This window comes from Saccopteryx leptura, chromosome 1 (genome assembly GCF_036850995.1).
Source record: "Saccopteryx leptura isolate mSacLep1 chromosome 1, mSacLep1_pri_phased_curated, whole genome shotgun sequence".
Taxonomy (NCBI): Eukaryota; Metazoa; Chordata; class Mammalia; order Chiroptera; family Emballonuridae; genus Saccopteryx; species Saccopteryx leptura.
In genome coordinates, this window is record NC_089503.1 from 135,727,786 (window position 1) to 135,750,038 (window position 22,253).

Here is a 22,253-nt window from a genome sequence, read left to right on the forward strand (position 1 = left end):
CAAGTGCACATACTATGACAACGTCATAGACTTCCATATCTCCTCCACATTGGCCTCTGTCAGCTGTCTGCGGTAGACAAGACGGCAAGCCGGCACCTCTCCAATAGCAATGCTGTGACGCTTGTACCATATCTCCGAGTTCTAATGGTGGGAGGGGGGCAGAAAGAAAGAGAATAAATATTTCAATAGACAGTGGCATGGCTTTATGAGAAATTTCTTTAATTTGGTTATTTGTAATTTGATTTAAAATATTAACAAGAAATATGAACTAACTTTCTTTACATGGACTACAGAGAAATAAAGTATGACCTTTAAAGATCAGATCATATTATAAATGAATATTCAAGAACCACAAAAGAGCTATGACAATAAGCATGACATTTCCTGTGGGAGTTCCAAATAATCAGTGAAGTGACAATGAAATAAAACTTTCACACATTGTATAAGTTGAATGGTTGTTTAAAATAATATTCTATTATATTCAAGAATTCTCTATTTTTTGTAAGCAAAGATCAAATAAGTACAATGTTGAATAGCAGCCGCCAGATCATAGGCTCCAGCCAAAGGCAGGTACTCAAGAGCTCCACAACAGCGAGAGATGGCAAGGAGAAAAACTAATACTCAGCAAAAACATTAATATTAATTCCATCTGGATGATATGGGTAATTTTTTCTTTTGTCTCTGCCTATGAACAATACTATTAAATACATTAATAATAGAAATAACAGTTAAGTTACTGAGTACCTGTGAATTCACTAGATTCTCAAAACAACTCTACCCTAGAGAGTTATTACTATCCCAGTTCCACCAAAAAAGAAAACACACAGTGAATGAAATAGAAACAAGCTCAAATAACTAATAAATTCAAACCCAGCAGTCTGGCTCCACAGCCCACGCTGTTACTTTGCACTGTATACTGCCCCCTCAGCAAACACACAAAAAATAATTTTATGTATTTCATTTTACTTGATATAATGTCTAGGCAAGAGAGAAGATAAGACAAAACAACAAAAACCAACAAGCAAACTTGAAGCAGAGACAGAAAGAGAGAAAGAAGAAATGAATAATGCGCTCAAGTTTTTTTTTTATGTTTTTGTTTTTTTACAGAGACAGAGAGAAGGATAGATAGGGACAGACAGACAGTAACAGAGAGAGATGAGAAGCATCAATTATTAGTTTTTTGTTGCAACACCTTAGTTGTTCATTGATTGCTTTCTCATATGTGCCTTGACCATGGGGCTACAGCAGACTGAGTAACCCCTTGTTCGAGCCAGCGACCTTGGGTCCAAGCTGGTGAGCTTTGCTCAAACCAGATGAGCTTATGCTCAAGCTGGCGACCTTGGGGTCTCAAACCTGGGTTCTCCACATCCCAGTCCGACGCTCTATCTACTGCGCCACCGCCTGGTCAGGCTGTTTTGGTATTTTTGAGTGAGAGGAGGAGAGATAGTGAGACAGACTCCCACATGCAACCCGACTGGGATCTACCCAGCAACCCCTATCTGGAACTGATGCTTGAATCAACTGAGCTAGTGCCTGAGTTTGAAGCACTCAGACCAACCAAGCCATCCTCAGCACCTGGTACCAACACTTGAACCAATTGAGCCACTGGCTGCAAGAGAAGAAGAGAGAGAAGGGAGAGAGGGGGGACAAAGAGAAGCAAAGTGCCCTCATCACAAATCGAACCCAGGATGTTCATACGCCCGGCTGACACTATCCACTGAACCACTGGCCAGGGCTACTCAAGTTCTTTATGAAAGATACAGTTTCTCTATTGACCATTAACCTCATCCTTCTAAAACCTATACCAAGAGAAACAGATCCTGTTTTCTAATAACCTATTTTTGTACTGCATGCTTCATTAGAGTATGAGCTCTTTTCAGAGCAAAACTGTATCACATGTTACTGCATCTGCATAGGCTCACACAATGCATGGCACACAGTAGGGACTCAATAAATCTTTGTTGCAAGAATAAATTATTGACTTCCAAATATGACCTCTCCTCTAAGCTCCAGTGCCATTATCTTCATCTTCCTATTGGACACTTCAATTTATTTATTTTATTTTATTTATTTATTTATTTATTTTAAGGAGAATGAGAGAGGAACAGTCAGGGACAGACAGACAGGAAGGGAGAGAGATGAGAAGCATCAACTCTTAGTGTGGCACCTTAGTTGTTCAGTGACTGCTTTCTCCTATGTGCCTTGACCAGGGGGCTCCAGCAGAGAGAGTGACCCTTTGCTCAAGTCAGAGACCTTGGGCATCAAGCCAGTGACCATTGGGTCATGTCTATGATCCCACACTCAAGCTGGCAACCCTGCACTCAAGCTGGATGAGTCTGTGCTCAAGCCAACAACCGCTGGGTTTCAAACCTGGGTCCTCAGCATCCCAGGCCAATGCTCTATCCACCGCGCCACTGCCTGGTCAGGCCAGACACTTCCATTTAATACAACCCAACTTTACAATCAAACATACTTAAAACCAAATTCATCACTGTCCTGACATATCTGCAAGCCCTTATAAAGTCCCAGTTTCTGTCACCAGTGTCACTTTCTCATAACACAACTTCTTCAGATAATTTTATTTCTTTTACGTACATTGCCAAAAAATGTTTACAGCAAACAAAATCATACTTTACAAGCAAAAGTATAAATTGGACATCAAGTTATTCACTTAAACACTGGCGTTACTACAATTTTTAAAAACTGCCATCCAAAATTTCTCTCTGTATTTTATTTTTTAAGCATTATTTAAATGTTGGTTGTCTTTTCCGGGGATATTTTAAAGAAAATAAATGTATGTCCTCAAAAAGGACAATGAGCTTAGGTTTTCCAAGACTAGCAGATTCTTCCTTTGTTCATATTGTATAGGGCTCATTCCACAATACTCCATGCCCCAGCCTTCTCGCTCTCAAGAAAAGAGAGAAAAGAGCAAATTACTGAACAGAAAAGAAAAGGATATAGTTAAAAAGTTTAACAGAGAATCGGTTGGTCTGAACATATGAAAACAGCTACCATTTATTTAGGCCAAGTGCCAAAAGGCAAGATGAAAAAATCCAAAACCTAGTCTTTCTTTGTTACTGGTCTCGCAGATACTGTTTTAAAGTACTTTCAGATCATAGTTCATAAGGAACTGACAGAGAGAACCGGACTAAGCCTGGTGGTTCACAGACCACCACTTATTTCTCCCTGCTGCTAGCCCTCAGCCTCTTAGTAATGGCACTTACCATCACAACTGGCCTCACTGGGATGTTCTCTTGTGAAGCGCCTGGTGGGGGGTCATTCCATTCTGGAAATTTAATAACATCCTTTTGGTATAGGGGTCTCTTTGGATATGGTTTCAGGGGTGAGGAAGGAGGAAATCTAAAAACCAAGAAGGAAATCTCTATTATCATAGTTAGTGGAAGGCACAGATATTTTAACAATAGTCACTTCTTACTTATATCCTTGAGAAATTATATAACAGCAAACTTCATATAATGAGTTCATACTTAATCAAATCATTATACATGGCTAATTATACCAAACAATAGACGATTTTAAAAAAATATACATTCCTCATTCCCATCAAATAACATTTATAAAGAAAAACAGGAATCAAACAGGTTATATATTTTTAAATAGGTAAATCTTGTTGCCTTAACATTTGACTTTCATGATTAAATATGTTCTTAATGGTATGCTTAGGTAAGCCGTTTTTTTCACCTAGCCCAATACCCTTACTGCCTCCTAACTCCAGCTGAAATTTGTAGACTATGCAAATAAAAATTATTGATAGATCCTTAGTAATACTTGCTAAGAAAGCATATATTAGAACAAAAATCAGTTGACCTAATATTCTAAAGTAGAACTACTTCTAATAAAGATTAATTCTCTTCCCCTGGAATATCCATCACTTCATAGTGAGATTGAAGCTTCGGTCTAGAAATCAATGGTGGAAGAAAGCTGTCCAATGACCTTATTTTGCCTTTCAGTATTCCTCTGTTTCTATCCCTCTAAGGAATCAACAGCATTACTACTACTGAACACAGAAGCCTAAATACAACCTACCCTGTTTCTCCGAAAATAAGACATCCCCCGAAAATAAGACCTAGTACAATTTTTTTCAAGCTTAGAAATATAAGGCCTCCCCTGAAAATAAGACCTAGCGTGTCTTTAGCAGCAAAAATTAATATAAAACACTGTCTTATTTTTGGGGAAACAGGGTAGATTGTTGTACATGGAAATAGAGTCACAAGAAATTCTTGATGGAATTCAGAGTTTGGCTGGTTATTGCTGATGTTTGTGATGACATGACTACAGTATATTAATAAATGTTGACTTTTTGTTCAACAATAAATGTGAATTCTTGTTCATGGAAAAATAAGACATCCCCTGAAAATAAGACCTAGTGTGTCTTTAGGAGCAAAAATTATTATGGGACAGTCTTATTTTCGGGGAAACACAGTAACTCTCTTTAAACTTGCCTAGACCATACCTGATCAAGAACAGAATGGTTATTAATACATATTTTCCTTAGAGGATCTTTTTCTGTTAGCCTGTTAGAAAACAGTACACTGCATTGCACTGCCTTATAAAGCAATGTAAAACTCCAGTTCTTTTTTCTTCCTTTTCTTTTTGTTTGACTCCAGGTTCTTAATGATGACATAGATGTCAGTAGGCAATTAACTATTTTGACGTTTTATTTATTTAAGCCAAAATAAAGGCTTAAAATTTTGTCCATGATATTCATAGGAAATATAATCAAATAAATTATAAAGATCTTATTCCTAAAGCAAATGCAGAACTAAGGAATTTTTAAATACCTATAGTTTACAAGGAAAGTTTTATTGAGGTGAATTAGGAGAATCACAAATAAAGAGTACTATGGAGAAACATTTCAAAAGCAGTCACAATAGACTTGAAAAAAGATGACTGACAGAGAAAAGCTGAGTTTTGTTTTCTCTGTCAAGTATATCCAACATCCAGTAACTGACTTGAAAGGTCAGTTTTGAGTCAGTAGGGAAAAAATGAGGTCTGCAATAATTAAATCAAGTTAAAGATAAATAAACTAAAAGATACCTTAAATTTTTAGTATTAAGTTACCAAGACAGTTATTTTCAATGATTCCAAACTACAACTTAAATTAAACCCTAAAGCCAGTGAAAGTTACCCTAGTTCTTAAGTAGAGCCTGGTTTACAGAATTCTAATCCTGCTTCTTAGGCACCAACAATCACAACAAAGTACTATTTCCAGCCAAAGTATAGCATGTGTGCACACACACACAAACACACTCCTACACAGCCTTGCATTCTCATCCAATACTGCATATATATTATAATTCCTGCAACAGAGAACAGCAGTACCCTAAGACCATCTTGCCACAAGCACAACCCATGCGGAGATGCCCCAGAGGATGAAACCTCATGCAGAAACAGAGGGGCCAAGAAGCACAAAGTCACATGTTTGTAAGCAGAGAAAGAACATCTTGGAAGTAAATTATCTTGCATATAGGTAATGGGCAAACTGTCAGATGAACTTTTTCTAAATTTTTTACAATAAAACCATGAGTAAAATAAAATAAAATAAAATATATAAGCCATCAAAATAACATCACAAGGAGACAGCATTTTACATGTACCAGATGGGTAAAACTTAAGGCAGTCAGTATCAAATATTTTCTACTATTGGAATAAAAATTAGCAAATCCACCACAGAAAATAGTTTGGCATTACCTAGTAAAGTTGAACATGGGCAAATCCCCTAAACTAATTCCACTTCAAGGAATTCTGGCTCTCCTAAAGAAACTTCCACATGTGCAAAATGAAACATGTCCACAAATGTTCATGGGGGCATTGTTTATAACAGCAAAAAACTGAAAGCAACCCAAATCACCACTGGAAATTCCATGAATTGTAATAAACATATCATCATGAAGGAATTTCAAAAATTATGAGAAATAAAAGAACAAGTCAGAGAAGAACATTTACTCTTTGATATCTTTTATATAAAGGTCAAAACAGAAAAATATTTCAGAAACAAATCAATATATTGTTTAAGGATACATGCATAAGTGTTAAAACAATAAAGAGAAGCAACAGTAAAATTAAAACAGAAATCAGGATATTGATGACCTCTGAGGAAAAGATGCAAAGTGTGGGTAAACAGGTGTTCATTTTCTCATTCCTATATAAAGTGATCAACTACAATTTATACATTCTTCTATGGAAGATCTATTTTTCAATAAAACTGTTTGAAAACATTTTTTAAAAGAACAGAGCTCCCTCTAGTGGGCTACATTATAGCTCCCTCTAGTGGGCTTTTGCTTTATAAATTATAAATTTAATCCTAACATGATCATGGACTCCAGAATTTAAAGTCCCTTAGAAATGATCTAGTACAAACTCCACACTTGTACACTGAGGCTAGAAAAGGTGCTGCTACAGCTAATCATCCAACGAAACAACCCACGTCTCCTACTGCCACCTCTACTGCCAAATATTGGTTGCAAAAAAATTAGAAAACAATCTATAATAGAACTACTATCTTTTGATAAATTTACTTGAAACACATTAGAATTCATTAATCAATCAACAAAAATACTCTACGGCATCTAAACCACAAGTAAAACATAGTTTATAATTTCAATAAATTTTCTGAGTCATAAATGACAGAGGACACAATGACTTAAACTCCTGTCCAAATATTATATACTGAAATTATTCCTATAGCATCAGCAGAAATCTGCAGCATCTACAGAGCTCTTGCCAGCCTGAGTCTGCCACTATGCCTTTGTATAGAAAAGCCAACCAGGCAGTGATTACTGTAGGAGTGGCCTGAGACTGCCATTTCCCAGAAACCCATCGGTTAGGCAAACTCAGAACAATTTGCTGGGTTTCAATGTACTCTGTACCCATTCAACATATTTTTTCAGCCCAGTAATGCTAATAGCATTATATCATTTAAATGCTGAAAAACTGCTATTGATTGCATTTCACAATACTACTTGAAAGTATATTAGGATCATAAAGTATTCAAGGGAAAAAGAATGAGAGACAAAGAAAAATAATTAATTGTCAAACTAAGGAAGCCTCTAAACTCCCAGCTCAGAAATCATCTCTTATTCTATGTGGATAAAGATTCCATTATGAGTAAAGGATCAAATAAGTATTTTTTTTTTTTTCTTTTCATTTTTCTGAAGCTGGAAACAGGGAGAGGCAGTCAGACAGACTCCTGCATGCGCCCGACCGGGATCCACCCGGCACGCCCACCAGGGGCGATGCTCTGCCCACCAGGGGGCGATGCTCTGCCCATCCTGGGCGTCGCCATGTTGCGACCAGAGCCACTCTAGCGCCTGAGGCAGAGGCCACAGAGCCATCCCCAGCGCCCGGGCCATCTTTGCTCCAATGGAGCCTTGGCTGCAGGAGGGGAAGAGAGAGACAGAGAGGAAAGCGCGGCGGAGGGGTGGAGAAGCAAATGGGCGCTTCTCCTGTGTGCCCTGGCCAGGAATCGAACCCGGGTCCTCCGCACGCTAGGCCGACGCTCTACCGCTGAGCCAACCGGCCAGGGCCAAATAAGTATTTTTAAGAAGGAAAGAGATATGATCCAATCTGCAAGCTAATCCTACTTCAGATAAGCAATAAATATTTAGAAAACAAATTTCTTTTGCGATGGAAGAAAATATATAAATTACTGACGACTTCTAAAAAAATATACAAGATTTACAGGGAAAACAACCATCATTTCATTAACACCAAAAATCATAAACTTACTTAGGTCTAAATCTAACAAAACTTGTGCAGAGTCTGTACTTAAAGCTACTAAACAAAGCTGAGAGATTGAAAATCTAAAGAAACTGAGAGATAAACCATGTTCATTACTTGAAAGACTCAATTTTGTTAATTTGTCAAATCTCCGTACTGATCTGCAGATTCCACAGTTTCACTCAAAACCTCAACAGAAAGTTTTGTAGGATACGCAAACTGATTCTAAATTCATGTGAAAATGCAAAAGAACTAGAATAGCCAAAACAATTTTGAAATAGAGCAAAGTCAGGGTACACGCTACCAGATTTCAAGATTTATTATAAACCTAATGTAATCTAGACAGTGTTGTCATGGAGACAAGCTGGACATATAGGACTCCATGGTGCTGTTTCCCACACACATATGAATACACGGCCAACAACCAAGGGGTAGAAGCACCCGGTTCCAGGCCTCCCAATGACCCAATCCCACAACTAGAGGTCCTGCCCCCTACAGAGTGAGTGCTCTTGCCAGGAAACACAGAGGGGCACTGTGGACGCCTTGTGGCAGGGAGCAGCAGGGACTGATCCTGACCAGCAGAAAGAGGGCAGGCTGCTCTGACCCTGTAGAGCAGGGGTAGTCAACCTTTTTCTACCTACCTCCCACTTTTGTATCTCTGTTAGTAGTAAAATTTTCTAACCGCCCACTGGTTCCACAGTAATGGTGATTTATAAAGTAGGGAAGTAACTTTACTTTATAAAATTTATAAAGCAGAGTTACAGCAAGTTAAGCACATAATAATAATTACTTACTAAGTACTTTATGTCGGATTTTTGCTAAGTTTGGCAGAATAAATCTTTATAAAACAACTTACTATAGTTAAATCTATCTTTTTATTTATACTTTGGTTGCTCTGCTACCGCCCACCATGAAAGCTGGAACGCCCACTAGTGGACGGGAGGGACCATGTTGACCAGCACTGCTGTAGAGGAAGGAAACTTGTGGCAGCTCTTGGTACTTCCTGTGCACTGTAACAGGCATGTGCAGAAATACTGCCTAAGAGGTGCACGGTTATCCAGGGTTCCGACTCTCAGAAATGAACTTTTGGGTCACACTACCAGGTAAGCCAGCCAAAGCCTGCCAAGGTGATAGGTGAGGGTGAGGAAATTTGCATGGAGTGTGAAGAGAGAGAGGATGAGCACTAGTGTAGCCATTAGACCGGCTGCAGCAACACTATTCTTCCTAGTAATTTCCATCTCCTAGACCAGCGTGGGAAGAAAGCCCTGTGAAGCAGATCTGGGCCGCATGAGAAACGGACTGTGCTGGCCACGGAGGTGCACAGCCTCGATCTCCCTTCAGGAACCCAACAGACTCCAATATGTAGCTGCTTGTTCCTTCCATGCTTCTCCCAGGAAGCTCCCACACATGAGTAGGCACAGTGAAGCTCCTGGAGCTGACCAACCCTAACAGAAGACCCGGGACTCCTCTAAGCAGACAACCTCTGCCCAGGACTCCTCGTCAGGCTGGCCTACACTTTCTCAGAACTGCACCCTGTGGTCTGCTATCCAATTCTTCCCCTCTCTATTTCACAGAGGGCAGATCTGCATCATGATCTGAAGGCTATCCCCAATTCCTGTCCTTTTCCCTTTCTCCCTTCAGGTGACCCAGGACACTGGCATTAAGTCACCTGCAATATAGAGGTTCATCTTGGCATCTCCTTCTCTTCTCAGAGGGTCTAAACTAAAAGAATCTTCTAGTACTTTGCACTCATCTATGTGTGATGACTTCACATCACTTCAAACAATTTAGGCGCCTCCTATCAAGGTAACAGAGATACAAGAATTAATACCAGTTTTTGCCCTAGAAACTTAGTCTAGGGCAGGAGTAAGCAATCACAGCTTGCAGGCTAAACCCTCCCACTTGCTTTAATTACTGAAGTTTTACTGGAACACAGTCATGCCCAGTCCCTTACATGTGCTCCGTGGTTGCTTTCACCCTGCAACAGCAGTCAGGCAGTGCGTCTGAGGAGGGCTGACCCACAAACATTTACTATCTGGCCCTTTACAGAACAAGTTTGCTGAGCACTGGTCTGGTGAGACCAGTGATACCCTCAAGACAGAAATGTTAGCTTCCTTACTTTGTAGATGAGGATATGGAGGTTCAGAGTATAAGCAATTTGCCTAAGATCACATGGACAGCAGAAACTCAGAGCAGGGAATCAAACCCAGGTCTGCCTCACTATATATAAACCCTGTGCTTGTTACAGCTTCTCCATTACTCAGCTTGTATTATACTTAGCTATGCTTATTTGATGTGGGAAATGACTGAGCTACTAACTCAGGAATAGAGGTGGGGTGATTACTGCTTAACTTCTTTCGGGGGGGGGGGGGAGGAAACTTCACTTACTAACCTTTGAACTTTTCTCAATAAATACAAGGCATTGTGCTGGGTGTGGGGCAGAGGTAAGAGCAAATTCTTTCACTACCTTTCCTACCAGCACTCCCTGCATAATGACAGACATGTTCTTACATACTCCAGCTCATTCATGACATGATGATGCCTTTTATTAGCAAATCCCCTTACCTTGATCAACCTCTCCTCTCCTTGCCTGGCAAGCACTTATCCCAAAAGAATTGCTGACTGACTCAAGCAAAGTTGATTCCCTAGTCCTAGTCCTTCAACAGCACCAAATTCACATCCTTAGAGTGGCATTTGTGACAATGAATTCTGACTTATCTGTCTTCCTATCTAAACTTTTAACTGAAGATAGGGTCATGCATCCAAAGTGTTTCCAGTGTGGCATAAGCAGGCACTCCACAATGCTTGAGAAAGGAAAAGGAAGCAGGAATGGAGGACAATGGAGAGACACAGCATACGTGAGATCTAATTAACATTGACCCCAAAGAACACGAAATTGCTCTAAGAAAAGCCAGAGCATAAGTATTAACCAAGCAACTGGTAAAATGCTCACTGGACATCATTGGCATAAAGAGGTTTAAATAGACTATACTTTCTGATACTCACATAAAACATTTGTTTGGCCTCTCCTACTTCTACTTTGAAAGTTTATAAACTCCTCAAATCCAGAGTGCAACACCCTCACTTTTCAAGGACTTTTATAAACGTGGTCTTATATCTCAAGGCACATTTCCACTACTCTCAGAATGTTGTGGTTTAGGATTAACTGAGAAAAACTGATTGGTACCTACATGATCTTTATTGTTTTGTTTCAAGATTAACAGTATTTGAGAAATCCAATCCACATTCTCTTCATCTACAAGGGGAGCGCTCAGTGAGCCATTGCTCCATTCCCTATTAACGATAATCACCAACACCATGAATTCCCAGGAAAGAAACCTAGGTCAGGTTTAAAGAAGAAAGGATTTTCAAGGGCAAACTGGCAAAGACTGAGTACATCAAACAACTATTAGGGAAAGGGATACAGAAACCTGACAGAGAACATGAAATGCAGGAATGAAGAAGACCACAAATGAAGGGCCAGGATAGAAAAATAAATCATGAAATCCTTACAAACTAATCCTCAAAAAGCCTTAAAAAATGTTACAAAACAAAAAGTTTATCAGGAACTGCTTTTTCTGAGTCAGGACAGTCTATTTCAATGCATTATTTTACACACCTACATGTACTGGCATTTTTTATACGCAATGATGGCAGCAGTAATGTAACCTCAGAATCAATGGGACTTAACAGCCCAAATGAGAACTTCCAGCCCAGGGCGCAAGTGTAACCAGCCTCCTACTTACCCTTCATGGACTATGCTCCTGTGCCTCAGGGACTACCAGGATCCTCAGCTGGAATACGTCTGATTCAGTATCTCTGACTGCCTCAGTTCTTTCGGATCTGTTGCTTAGCTTTTGGTCAGTCCATATACACACAAAAATCCTGGCACTATTTCCTAGGACCCAAAAGTTGCTCCCGTTTTTCTCCCTCTGCAGGCATTGCTTGTTATATCAAGGCTGCGTTCTGGGTGACAGAAACCAATTCTGGCTAATTTAACCAGAAAGAAACTTGAAAATGTCCAAAGAAGTCACAAAATCAACAGGAGAGCTGGAGAACCAGGATTAGGAAAAGAAAAAAATAATAAAAGAGAAAAAAGGCCCTGACTGGTAGGCTCAGTTGGTTGGACCATTGTCCCTGCAGGCCAAGGTTGTGGGTTCAATCTCTGGTCAAGGCACATACAAGAATCAACCAATGCATAAATAAGTGAAACAACAAATTCATGATTTTCTCTCTCCCTCCCTTCCTCTTTCTCTATCTCAAATCAATAAAAAAAGAAAAAGAAATTAAGAAAAAAGAGAGAAAAATGTCAGGACGAGGGGAAAAGGAGGCCACAGCAGCATGCAGCACAGGAACCCAGTGACAGTCTAGTGTGAAAGGCACTGCTGGCGCCTGGCGCCTGGCCGCCTCCGAGACCTCTGCCCTTGCTCCTGCTGACCACCACCACCATCACAAGGAACTCCAGGCTGTTCCTTCCTCTCTGCATCCCTCACTCAAGGTTCAAAGTTCTAGGTAGGAACATACCAACACAATTCTGCACCCTAAGAGGGAGTATCTCACCTACTGAGGCTTCCACTGGTAGGAACAGGGCCCTGCCTCCCATCATGGTTCATATAAACAAAAATTCCACAAAATAAGAAAGTTTTAAATGCGTGGTAATAAAAAAAAATAAAAAAATAAAGTCAAATGTCTATCCTACTACTACTATTCAATTAACTCTATTCGAGAACGCAGACTTTATTCCTATTCCTACTCAAAACACTAACCTTGACTGCCTTGTCTTTTTTAAAATAAAAGTCTACTCCACAGACAGGTATTTAAAAAACTCCATCAAATGCATCCCTATGACATCCTGACCTAAAACAACTTCCTAAGCCAGGTCAGTCTCCTTGTTCTCCCAACAGAGCTGGCGTGCATTTCTGAGAGCCTCGGTCTTGCCACTCTTATCACCTGAAATATCATCTCCCTTCCCATCCCTTCTCACTCAGATCCTACCCCATTCTCAGGACTCAGGCTGAAGACCTCCACCACCTCCTCCATAAGGACTCACTATCCCATCCCACTGAGTAGGTCACAGACACAATTCCTGCACTGGCCAGACAGACAACATAGTCATGAGACAGTCAGGTGTAATGTAGAGAAATGGTGGAAAGTATGGCAACTGGAATGCGTTTGCCCCATCTAAAGACTTTCAGGTTCATAATTTTTTTTTTGGGGGGGGGGGTGACAGAGACAGAGAGAGGAACAGATAGGGACAGACAGACAGGAAGGGAGAGAGATGAGAAGCATCAATGCTTCGCTGCAGCACTTTAGTTGTTCATTGATTGCTTTCTCATATGTGCCTTGACCGGGAGGCTACAGCAGACCAAGTGACCCCTTGCTCAAGCCAGTGACCCTGGGCCAAAACTGGTGAGCCTTGCTCAAACCAGATGAGCCCATGCTCAAGCTGGCGACCTCAGGGTTTTGAACCTGAGTCTTCCGCGTCCCAGTTCGACGCTCTATCCACTGCGCCACCGCCTGGTCAGGCTCAGGCTCAGGTTGATAATTTTTTAAATCACTGTGTTAGAAGCTATTAGCATTAGGTGCTTTTGGGGGAGAAACCTAGGTGGCTGGGGAAGAGAGGTAGAAGGGAGATTTTTTTATTATATATATTCTTTTTACTTTGTAAATTTTGAACCACATTAAAGTATTACCTTCACAAAATATTTAAAATAAAAATTAGATAAAATTTTAATGACCAAACACTATACCAGTCAAACAAAATAGATGTGTCATCCCAAGGACCACCACTATAGCACCTCTAATTCACTGTTTGCTACAGGTTCGTTTGAGTTAATTGATTAAATACTGTCTTGGTTCTGTTATTGTCTTTTTTCCCATGTGTATAAACTATAAAAACAAGCTGCAAAGTTAAAGAGAAAGAGAACCATGTTATATTTCCTTTTTATCTCCCTCATAGCCTTAGAATGAGAAACACATGATTATGTACTCAATATCTGGAATCAAAGTTTGGAATTTACAAAGTCCTTAAAGGTATATATAGTTCATCTTTGTCATTTTATAGATGAAAAGAAAACCCCACTAATGCCTAAGAAGGTTAAGGAATTTATCCAACTATTATAGAACAGGAACCTAGCACCTGATGAAATGAATAAAAACACAAGAAAAAAATCACAGGCACACATTCTGAGCTTTTACTATTAAAACAAGGATGTCCACTAGAGGGAGCCAATAGTCCAATAACTTGAAGGTGCTCCTAAAACAGTTCCTTCAAAAGATCCGAAGGGTAGTAATGAAGAATTTTTTCCAGGCCACTGAAAATGACTAAGTGGCCACAAACCTAAAACAATGTAAATTCAGATTTCTTTCACTAGAGGCACAAATAGAGATTTTCAAATCTCTAGCATTAAAAATTATATTAGCATATAGTAAAACTAGTCTGTGTGTGGGTACATGCACGTGTGTACGTGTGTGTGTGTGTGTGTGTGTGTACAGTTCTATCAATTTTTGCATATTTGTATAACCACCATAGTCAGGAAACAGAACAGTTCCATTATTCCCCCAACCAAAAAAATTCCCTCCCGCTTTCATTTTATAGTCACACCCTCCCACTGCACCACCACTCTCAACACATAGTAGCATTCAGTTGTATAGATATACAATGTTTACCCATTCATTCACTGAAGAACATTTGGTTTGTATTTAGCTACTGAGGATTATTAACAGAGCTGCTGTAAATATTAATGTACAAGATTTGTGTAATGACAAGTTTTCATTTTTCTAGAGTAAATGCCCAGGAGCAGGAATACTGAGTCATAGTGTAAGAATATATTGAACTTAAACAAACAAACAAAAAAAACCCCTGCCAAACTGATTTCTAGAGTGACTTCCAACCTATGCTTCGCACCAGCAATAAATGAGATTTCATCCTCAACAGCTCTTGATATTGTCAGTATTTTTGTTTTAGCCATTCTAATAGATATGCAATGATATCTTGTCATGGTTTTAATTTGCATTTCCCTAATGCTAACTATGCTAAACATAGTTGAAGTGTTTATTTGCTATTTGGTTGTCTTTGGTTAAGTGCATGTTCAAGCATTCTATTCATTTAATTGGTATTTTCACTGTTGAGTTTTGTGAGTTCTTTATATATTCTTGATACCAATTCATTGTCATTTCTGTGGTTTGCAGATAGTTTCTCCCCATCTGCAGTTTGTCTTTTCATCCTCTTACGTGTCCTTCACAGAGCAAAAGTTAATAATTTTGAAGTCAAATTTATCATGTTTTTATTTCTTTTATAAATCACGCTTTTGGCATCAATGTTTAAGAACATTTTTTCCTAACCCCAGGACATAAAGATTTTCTCCTTTTTTATTAAAATTTTGTAGTTTTACATTTAAATCTATGATTCACTTTGAATTTCTTGTATCAAGTGCATGGCGTAGGTTGAGGTTCATTGTTTTTGTACAGAGAGGATAAATATCCAGTTGTCCCAACACCACTACTGAAAAGACTACTCTTTTTCCTTTAAATTACTTTTACAACTTTGTCAAAAATCAATTGGTCATATCTGTGTGTGTTTCTGGACTCTTCTGTTCCATTGACCTATGTCTATCCCTTCACCAACACCAGTCTTCATTAGTGTGGCTTTATACATAGTAAAGCTGGGTAGCATGATTCCTCTGTTTTCTAAATTAAGAACAGTTAAAGTGACAGTAGTCAATAAAGTTGACAATATCTACATAAAAACATTTATTTTCAAATCAAAATCAGTATTTTGGAAATAGACAGGAATAAAAGCTAATTATGAGGGAAAAGAAACAGAAAGAAGAGAGAAAAATGAAGTAGGAGAAAAAGGAAAGGGAAAAGAAGGGAACATGAGAGCGATACACAGAGACGTAGAAACAGAACAAGAGGAACAGAGAGAGGTAGGAGAATAAAAAGAAAATGGTTCCCTTCACATTAGCTCTAAACCACTACAGCTGAGCCAGTGAAGGCCCCTCTGTGACCACTGGCTCGGATGCAAGTACCCAGCGAGGCCAGCATCAGTAGTGACAGCAGGTCAGGGAGGGTCAGGTGTAGGCTCCAGACCCAGGACCCCAACCTGCTAAAGACATACACGAGGCCACTTTCCTCGTTAAACAGTCCAAAGCAAGTATTTTCCATATTACACACTTCTACTTTTATATAACCTAATACATCAGGTTTAAATAATCCTACATAATTGTCTGTTCACATACATAAATGGAGAGGTTCAATGATCACCACAAAATTTCTTTAACTAGAACATTCCTGGTATTTTATTTAGATGTTTCAAAGAGAAAATTGTCTGCGTTCTCCGAGGATGAAGTACCCACCTTGCCCATCTCACAGGGTTGTCATGAAAATCAAATAAATCATGAGGAAACTGCTTCATAAATTGAAATTTCTTAGAAAAATACAAGATAGTATAACTGGCTCTCATCAGAAGCCTTGTTAGACACAAATGATAGCATCTGACTCAACTCTGAGTTCCCTTCAGTGAAATCTAAAATTGTCTTCACGAGAAGCAAATCCAGAACTCTTTCTAGTAACCTATATTAGTAACAGGAAAGAAGTGGCTCAGTAAATAACTGGGCCCTTCCCTGCAGTTTCTCTTCTGATTATTATGAACATCAGATATTAGGATCTTGCCTTCCTTTCTTACATACTAAAATTCATAATTTCCTTCTACTATACTTCTCTTTGATTCTTGAGAAAAAAAAATCACAGTTAACAAATATAAATGCAGTCACAGAACATGACATTTTTAAAAAAATAAAATGTGACATGTTTCAAAATAAAAGCTTAACTCACCATCATTATAAAATATGTGTGTATATAATCTATCTTTAAAACATACTATATGAGCCTTTATATTTCATGTAGCTCCCTCTAACTATGCCTTTCTGTATTTCACAGACCCAGGAAACCACTGATCCCCTACAATATTTGTATAAATATTTAGGTTAATTATGGTTACCTTACCCCCTTTATTTGAGAACCTCTTGAAAGACAACTGATCATTTAATACATATTACATAATAATACATTACTAGAACTCTGTGAATATCTAAGCATGTGATGACCACGCACATGTTTGTTTACTATTCTGTGTGTTTACTCATTCACTAATTTATTTAGAAAGCAAGTCACCCTCATGTCATGAAAATGGGAGCAGAGTGGTGTACCACAAGAACATAGTTTTCAGAGAAAGAGACCTCAATTCAAATCCTGACTCTCTCAGTACTAGCTGAGTGACTAGAAAAGTTAATGACTTTGACCTATTCCTTCCCTAAACTTTAAAATCAGGATGTTACCTACATCTATAGGTATTGAGTTAAATGAAGATTATACAAGTCTGGCACTCATAGGTGCTCTAGAATTCTCATTCCTTTCTTCCCATTAAGAACTCTCAGATGTGCATTCTTGTCTTGATCCTACTAATAAAGTCTCCTCTTCCATAAAGCCTGATATTTAGAAACATGTTCTGGAATTTCTTTACCGTATTGATTCTCCATCACGTCTCAAACCTAATCTGCCTCTAGCTCCTAATCTCCCTTGTGTGCATTCACTGTAATTCGCTCTAGGACTTATTTAACTGCAAGCAGCACTGGAAATGGAGCTGGTGGGGAAGGGACCCCCACTCTTCCAGGGAGCACTGGCATGTGATCGAGATGGTGCTCAGCACCAGTCCCAGAAGCTGTCTGTGAGCAACAGCTGCCTCCACACAAATGCCTCCTGAACAAGTGATTTACATGTCTGCATAGATTACATCCCAGATTAATCTGAGAACATCACACATCAGGGGTTAATTTATAAAACTTCCACTCAGGAGAAGGGAAGACTGAGTTTCCAGATGGTAAACAATAAAAGAAAATACTGCTTCCATTATGACTCACAGTATTCCGTAGGAGAAACTACTGGGGGGTAGGGAGAATCATTATTTCATGGACAAATTTAATCTGTGCATGCACTCTTGTTTTTTAAAGGGGAGACGTGAGGAAGTCTTCATATTGAAGGGCACACGCTCTCAGTCAGCGCTGGGCAGTTAGCTCCTAGAGCCTGGTCCTATTTTCCAGTTCTGATGACGCTTAAAGCCTCAGAGGACTAAATGAGAGGCACCCCATTTAAGGTCACAATGGAACAGGTTGGAAGTGACTCATCAGACAATCTTTTAGCAGTGTGTTGCCTAAATCTTGATGGGAAACAAGCAATTCGAGTTTCCCAAGAGAAATAATCACTGAAGAATCCCCAATGAAATGCGGCATGTGGAACCAGTGCTAGAGTTTCTACTGCCTGGTGCTAATAAGCACTGTGATCTCAGAATAGTCTAACATCACGCACAACCCTAATTAAAAGTTGGATCAGCAAGCCAGAAATAACTGCCGAATGGATAAACAACTAATTGCCAAGATGATAATCTTGATATATAGAAGCTGAAGACGGCTATGAAACTCTGTGAGGAAATTAGATTCCAAACGTACAGCAATGTGTGGTCTTGGCCTTGGCACCCTCTCCTTGCTCTGCAACCTTCCTCAGCAGCTCGTCTCAAAGAAGCCAAAGAAATGTTTCAGGTTGGAGAGTCAGGTTTTCTCTACTCAAAGCCAGGTGTCTGCGTGGTCCCCAGATGCCCCCACGAAATGTGTTGTAAGAGGATTCCTTACTTTTCTGGGGGCAGGCTGCTCTTTTTGCAGTGCTGCTGCTCGCAGCCAAGTTACAAAGAGCAGACAAGGTAGATTAGGAGCGAGAGGCAGATTAGATTTGAAAACAGATGAAGACTCAATTCCTTATTATTCTGGAGTAAAAGAAAGCAAATATTAGAAGCCCATATTCTCCATTTTTTTAAATCTCTCTCATTTCTTAGCCTTTTGATAGGCCTCTCTGTAGCTTAGTCAACAGTTCCTCTTTTCTGGACTTGTGGGGCTTCATTCCTTGTTAGTCTCCTCCCATTCCCAGAATCTTAGGTAGGTCCCTTCCACCTCGGGCAGTAACAGCCTAGCCAGCAGTGGGCATGGATACATAAGCAGAGACATCCATTTCCTTCAGATTACCTGGTGCTAAGTGTCCAATAATAAAAAAATACTGTAACATGAGCAAAATGAGAAAAAGCAGACGTACAGTGAGGGTTAATGTGAGACATCAGGGACTTCTAGTACAATCTTCACATGAGCCCTGAGTTCTGCTTAAATATCAGACCCACTTTGCCACTGGTGCCCTTGAATACACGCCTCTCATTGCATACACAGGCCAACCCAGAGCTACTGCTAACCTTTTTCAGATTCTCTAGGAAAAGTACAATGCTGCAAATGGTTATACAGTAACAACACTTTCAGTTCAACACAGCACAGGGGAAGCATCCCTCCAAGGGACAAGGTAGATTCTTTCCCAGAGGAAGTTTCAACACTGACCAGATCCACGTTTCCTCCCCTTCAGGGGAGGTTTACTGGTTGCTGTTACCTGTATAAATGCCCGTTATCTTCAAAATCTTCCTGACCCCACTTTCCCTTGATGTCTTCAATAACATGATTCTTCAGGAATTTTTTCAGCAGCTGCACCGTTTGTTTGCGGGTCACTTCAGGACCAAAGTTCTGGCTGCACGTCAGCAGCTCATGCAGCCAGTCCACAGCTTCAGCCGCCGTGAAGCAGCGTTCGTAGCTTTTGAAACGACAGCGATGTTTCCGTAAAGGCATCCTAGTGCGAAAAAGCTCAACGGTTTCATTCCACTAGTAGAAAAAAGAGAGAAAGGCATTTGGTAATCAATTGATGTTTTAAAGGTTATTGCATCCAAAATATTTAAGACAACAAATGCAGTATTTCATTTAAAAGATTTCATTAATAATAGAGCCTTGAAATTTATGTACCATATTTCCCCATGTATAAGACGCACCTTTTATCAAAAAAAAGGGGGGGTATAAAAACTGGGTGTGTCTTACACAGTGGCTGTAGATTTTTTACTTGCATTTCCTGCTTTTTCGTGCTTCTTTCTGCACTCGTTGAAGACAGTGATTCGTCAACAGATGAGGACAAGCTAATGGATGGGAGTTTTGACAGTGATGAGTTGTATGAATTTATGATGAATAAAACTTGAGTTCTATAACTTTATGTAATACATATTTTTTCAAATTTCATGGCCCCCAAATTAAGGTGTGTCATATATATGGGAGCATCATATACATGGGGAAATACGGTATTTACAAGCTTTGCTCTAAAAAAAATGTAATTTTTAAAAATTAGTGTATTCACTCCATAAATATTTACTGGAAATATTGTCATCAAGCTGTCTTATTATGAAAACTTAATGGATTTTTAGATTAATGAGAACCATATGCTCAAAAATAATAGTAAACTTAGCCCAATATGCTTAATTCACTTCTTGGAACCCTATGTTCCATATGACTTTACCTCATTCAGCAATTATTTACTGTTTATTGCATGACATTGTATGGGGAGAGTAAAAGAGATATAGTGCCTATTGTCAAAATATGTTTTAAAATTTGCAGACTAAAGTACTTTCCTATTTTAAAAATAAATCTAGACATCCACACCTTCATCAGCCATCCCTAGAGTAAATAAAATGTTCACATATGGTGTTCTTCCTACATAATTACTCCAACATCTTTTAAACCCTCGGTTTCCCACCCATCCTCCTAAAAGTCCTGAAAGCTCAGTCTGACTCTCATACCATTTTCTCTCCACACACTCTTCTCTTTCAAGTATATTACTTCACAAAACTATAAATTTTATTTTTCATTTCCCTTCTTACTAAAATCAGATTTTTTTTAGAGCAGGTTGATAGCTCTTGGAGAGGAGACTGGTTTATGAGGGTGGAGGGATTGAGCAAAAAAAGGACAAAAAGAAAAAACTAGACATGCACAATAGTGTGAGGATTGCGGGGGGTGGGACGGAGGAGGGCATAGGGGGGATAAATGGCGATGATTAAATATTAGACTTGGGGGTAAACACGCAATATGGTGTACAGAGATGTGTTGTAGAATTGGGTACCTGAAACTTGTATTATTATGTTAATCAGTGTCACCACCAATAAATTCAATTTAAAAAACAGTATCAGATTTTCTGATTTTACTTTTTTCTTTCAATTATAGTTTTAATCTCAGAAAGTTCTGATCTCAGTATATTCTTTTTATTTTGCCCAACAATGGTTCCTTTATTCCCTTCTGATTAGGCCTTTTCTTCCAGGTTTCTCTTCATACTTTCTAACACCCAGCCATCTCCAACCCTGTCAAGGCACATATTAGAAAGCAATCAATGAACAAATAAGGTGGCGCAACTATGAGTTAATGTTTCTCATCTTTCTCCCTTCCTGTCTGTCCCTGTCTGTCTGTCTGTCTCTCTCTCTCTCTCTCTCTCTCTCTCTCTAAAAAAGTACATTCTGGCACTATACAGTTAGAGTGTCATCCCAATATGCCAAAGTTGTGGGTTCGATCCCCAGTCAGTACACATACAAGAATCAACCAATGAATGCATAGATGAGTGGATCAACAAAGCAATGCTTCTTCCTCTCTAAAATGAAAAAAAAAAAAAAATTCTTGTTTATACAACCTGACTACCATGCTTTTATTTACTTTTGATAGAACAGATTTCTAAAGAGTATCAATATATTTAAATGAATTGTATTAATTTACATTCCTACCAACATGTATGAGCCTACTGCCTTCTCTTTGGCCATATGTAGATGTTACCATTCTCACTTCTGTCAACCTATGTACAAGAAATACTATTGCTATGTTTTGCCTACATTTTCTTATCTTCATCTTTAGTCATTTTTATTTCTTCATCTGAGACTTCCCATTTTTCTATTGGACCGTTTCTCTTTTAAATCAACCTTAAGGACCTGTTTTAATCTAGAATTTAAAGCTAAGTGCACATAAATCAGGAAAGTTAGTCTATTATGCTTAGTTTAGTATCCCCCACACCAAGTGTAGTGTCTGACATACAGTACATCTGTTCAGTAAGTACAGTGTGTCCATAAAGTCATAGTGCACTTTTGACCGGTCACAGGAAAGCAACAAAAGACGATAGAAATGTGAAATCTGCACCTAATAAAAGGAAAACTCTCCCAGTTTCATACCTATTCAGTGCAGTTCGATGTGGGCTCACACACAGATTTTTTAGGGCAGGGGTCCCCAAACTTTTTACACAGGGGGCCAGTTCACTGTCCCTCAGACTGTTGGAGGACCGGACTATAAAAAAAACTATGAACAAATCCCTATACACACTGCACATATCTTATTTTAAAGTAAAAAAACAAAACGGGAATAAATACAATATTTAAAATAAAGAACAAGTAAATTTAAATCAACAAACTGACCAGTATTTCAATGGGAACTATGCTCCTCTCACTGACCACCAATGAAAGAGGTGCCCCTTCCAGAAGTGCAGCAGGGGCCGGATAAATGGCCTCAGGGGGCCGCATGCGGCCCGCGGGCCGTAGTTTGGGGACCCCTGTTTTAGGGCTTCTTAGGTAGCTATCC

At 39.2% G+C, this 22,253-nt stretch overlaps 1 protein-coding gene across 1 annotated transcript in view; it reads right to left on the reverse strand.

Moving 5' to 3' along the window:
• DEPDC1B (DEP domain containing 1B) overlaps positions 1-22,253 on the reverse strand; it is a 96,396-nt gene that overhangs the window by 67,300 nt on the left and 6,843 nt on the right. Inside the window, exons 2-4 of the mRNA XM_066375530.1 lie at positions 19,219-19,484; positions 3,225-3,360; positions 14-141 (exon numbers count right to left, since the gene is read on the reverse strand). Coding sequence (XP_066231627.1) covers positions 14-141; positions 3,225-3,360; positions 19,219-19,484 — 530 coding nt within the window. The remainder of the gene's footprint in view (positions 1-13; positions 142-3,224; positions 3,361-19,218; positions 19,485-22,253) is intronic.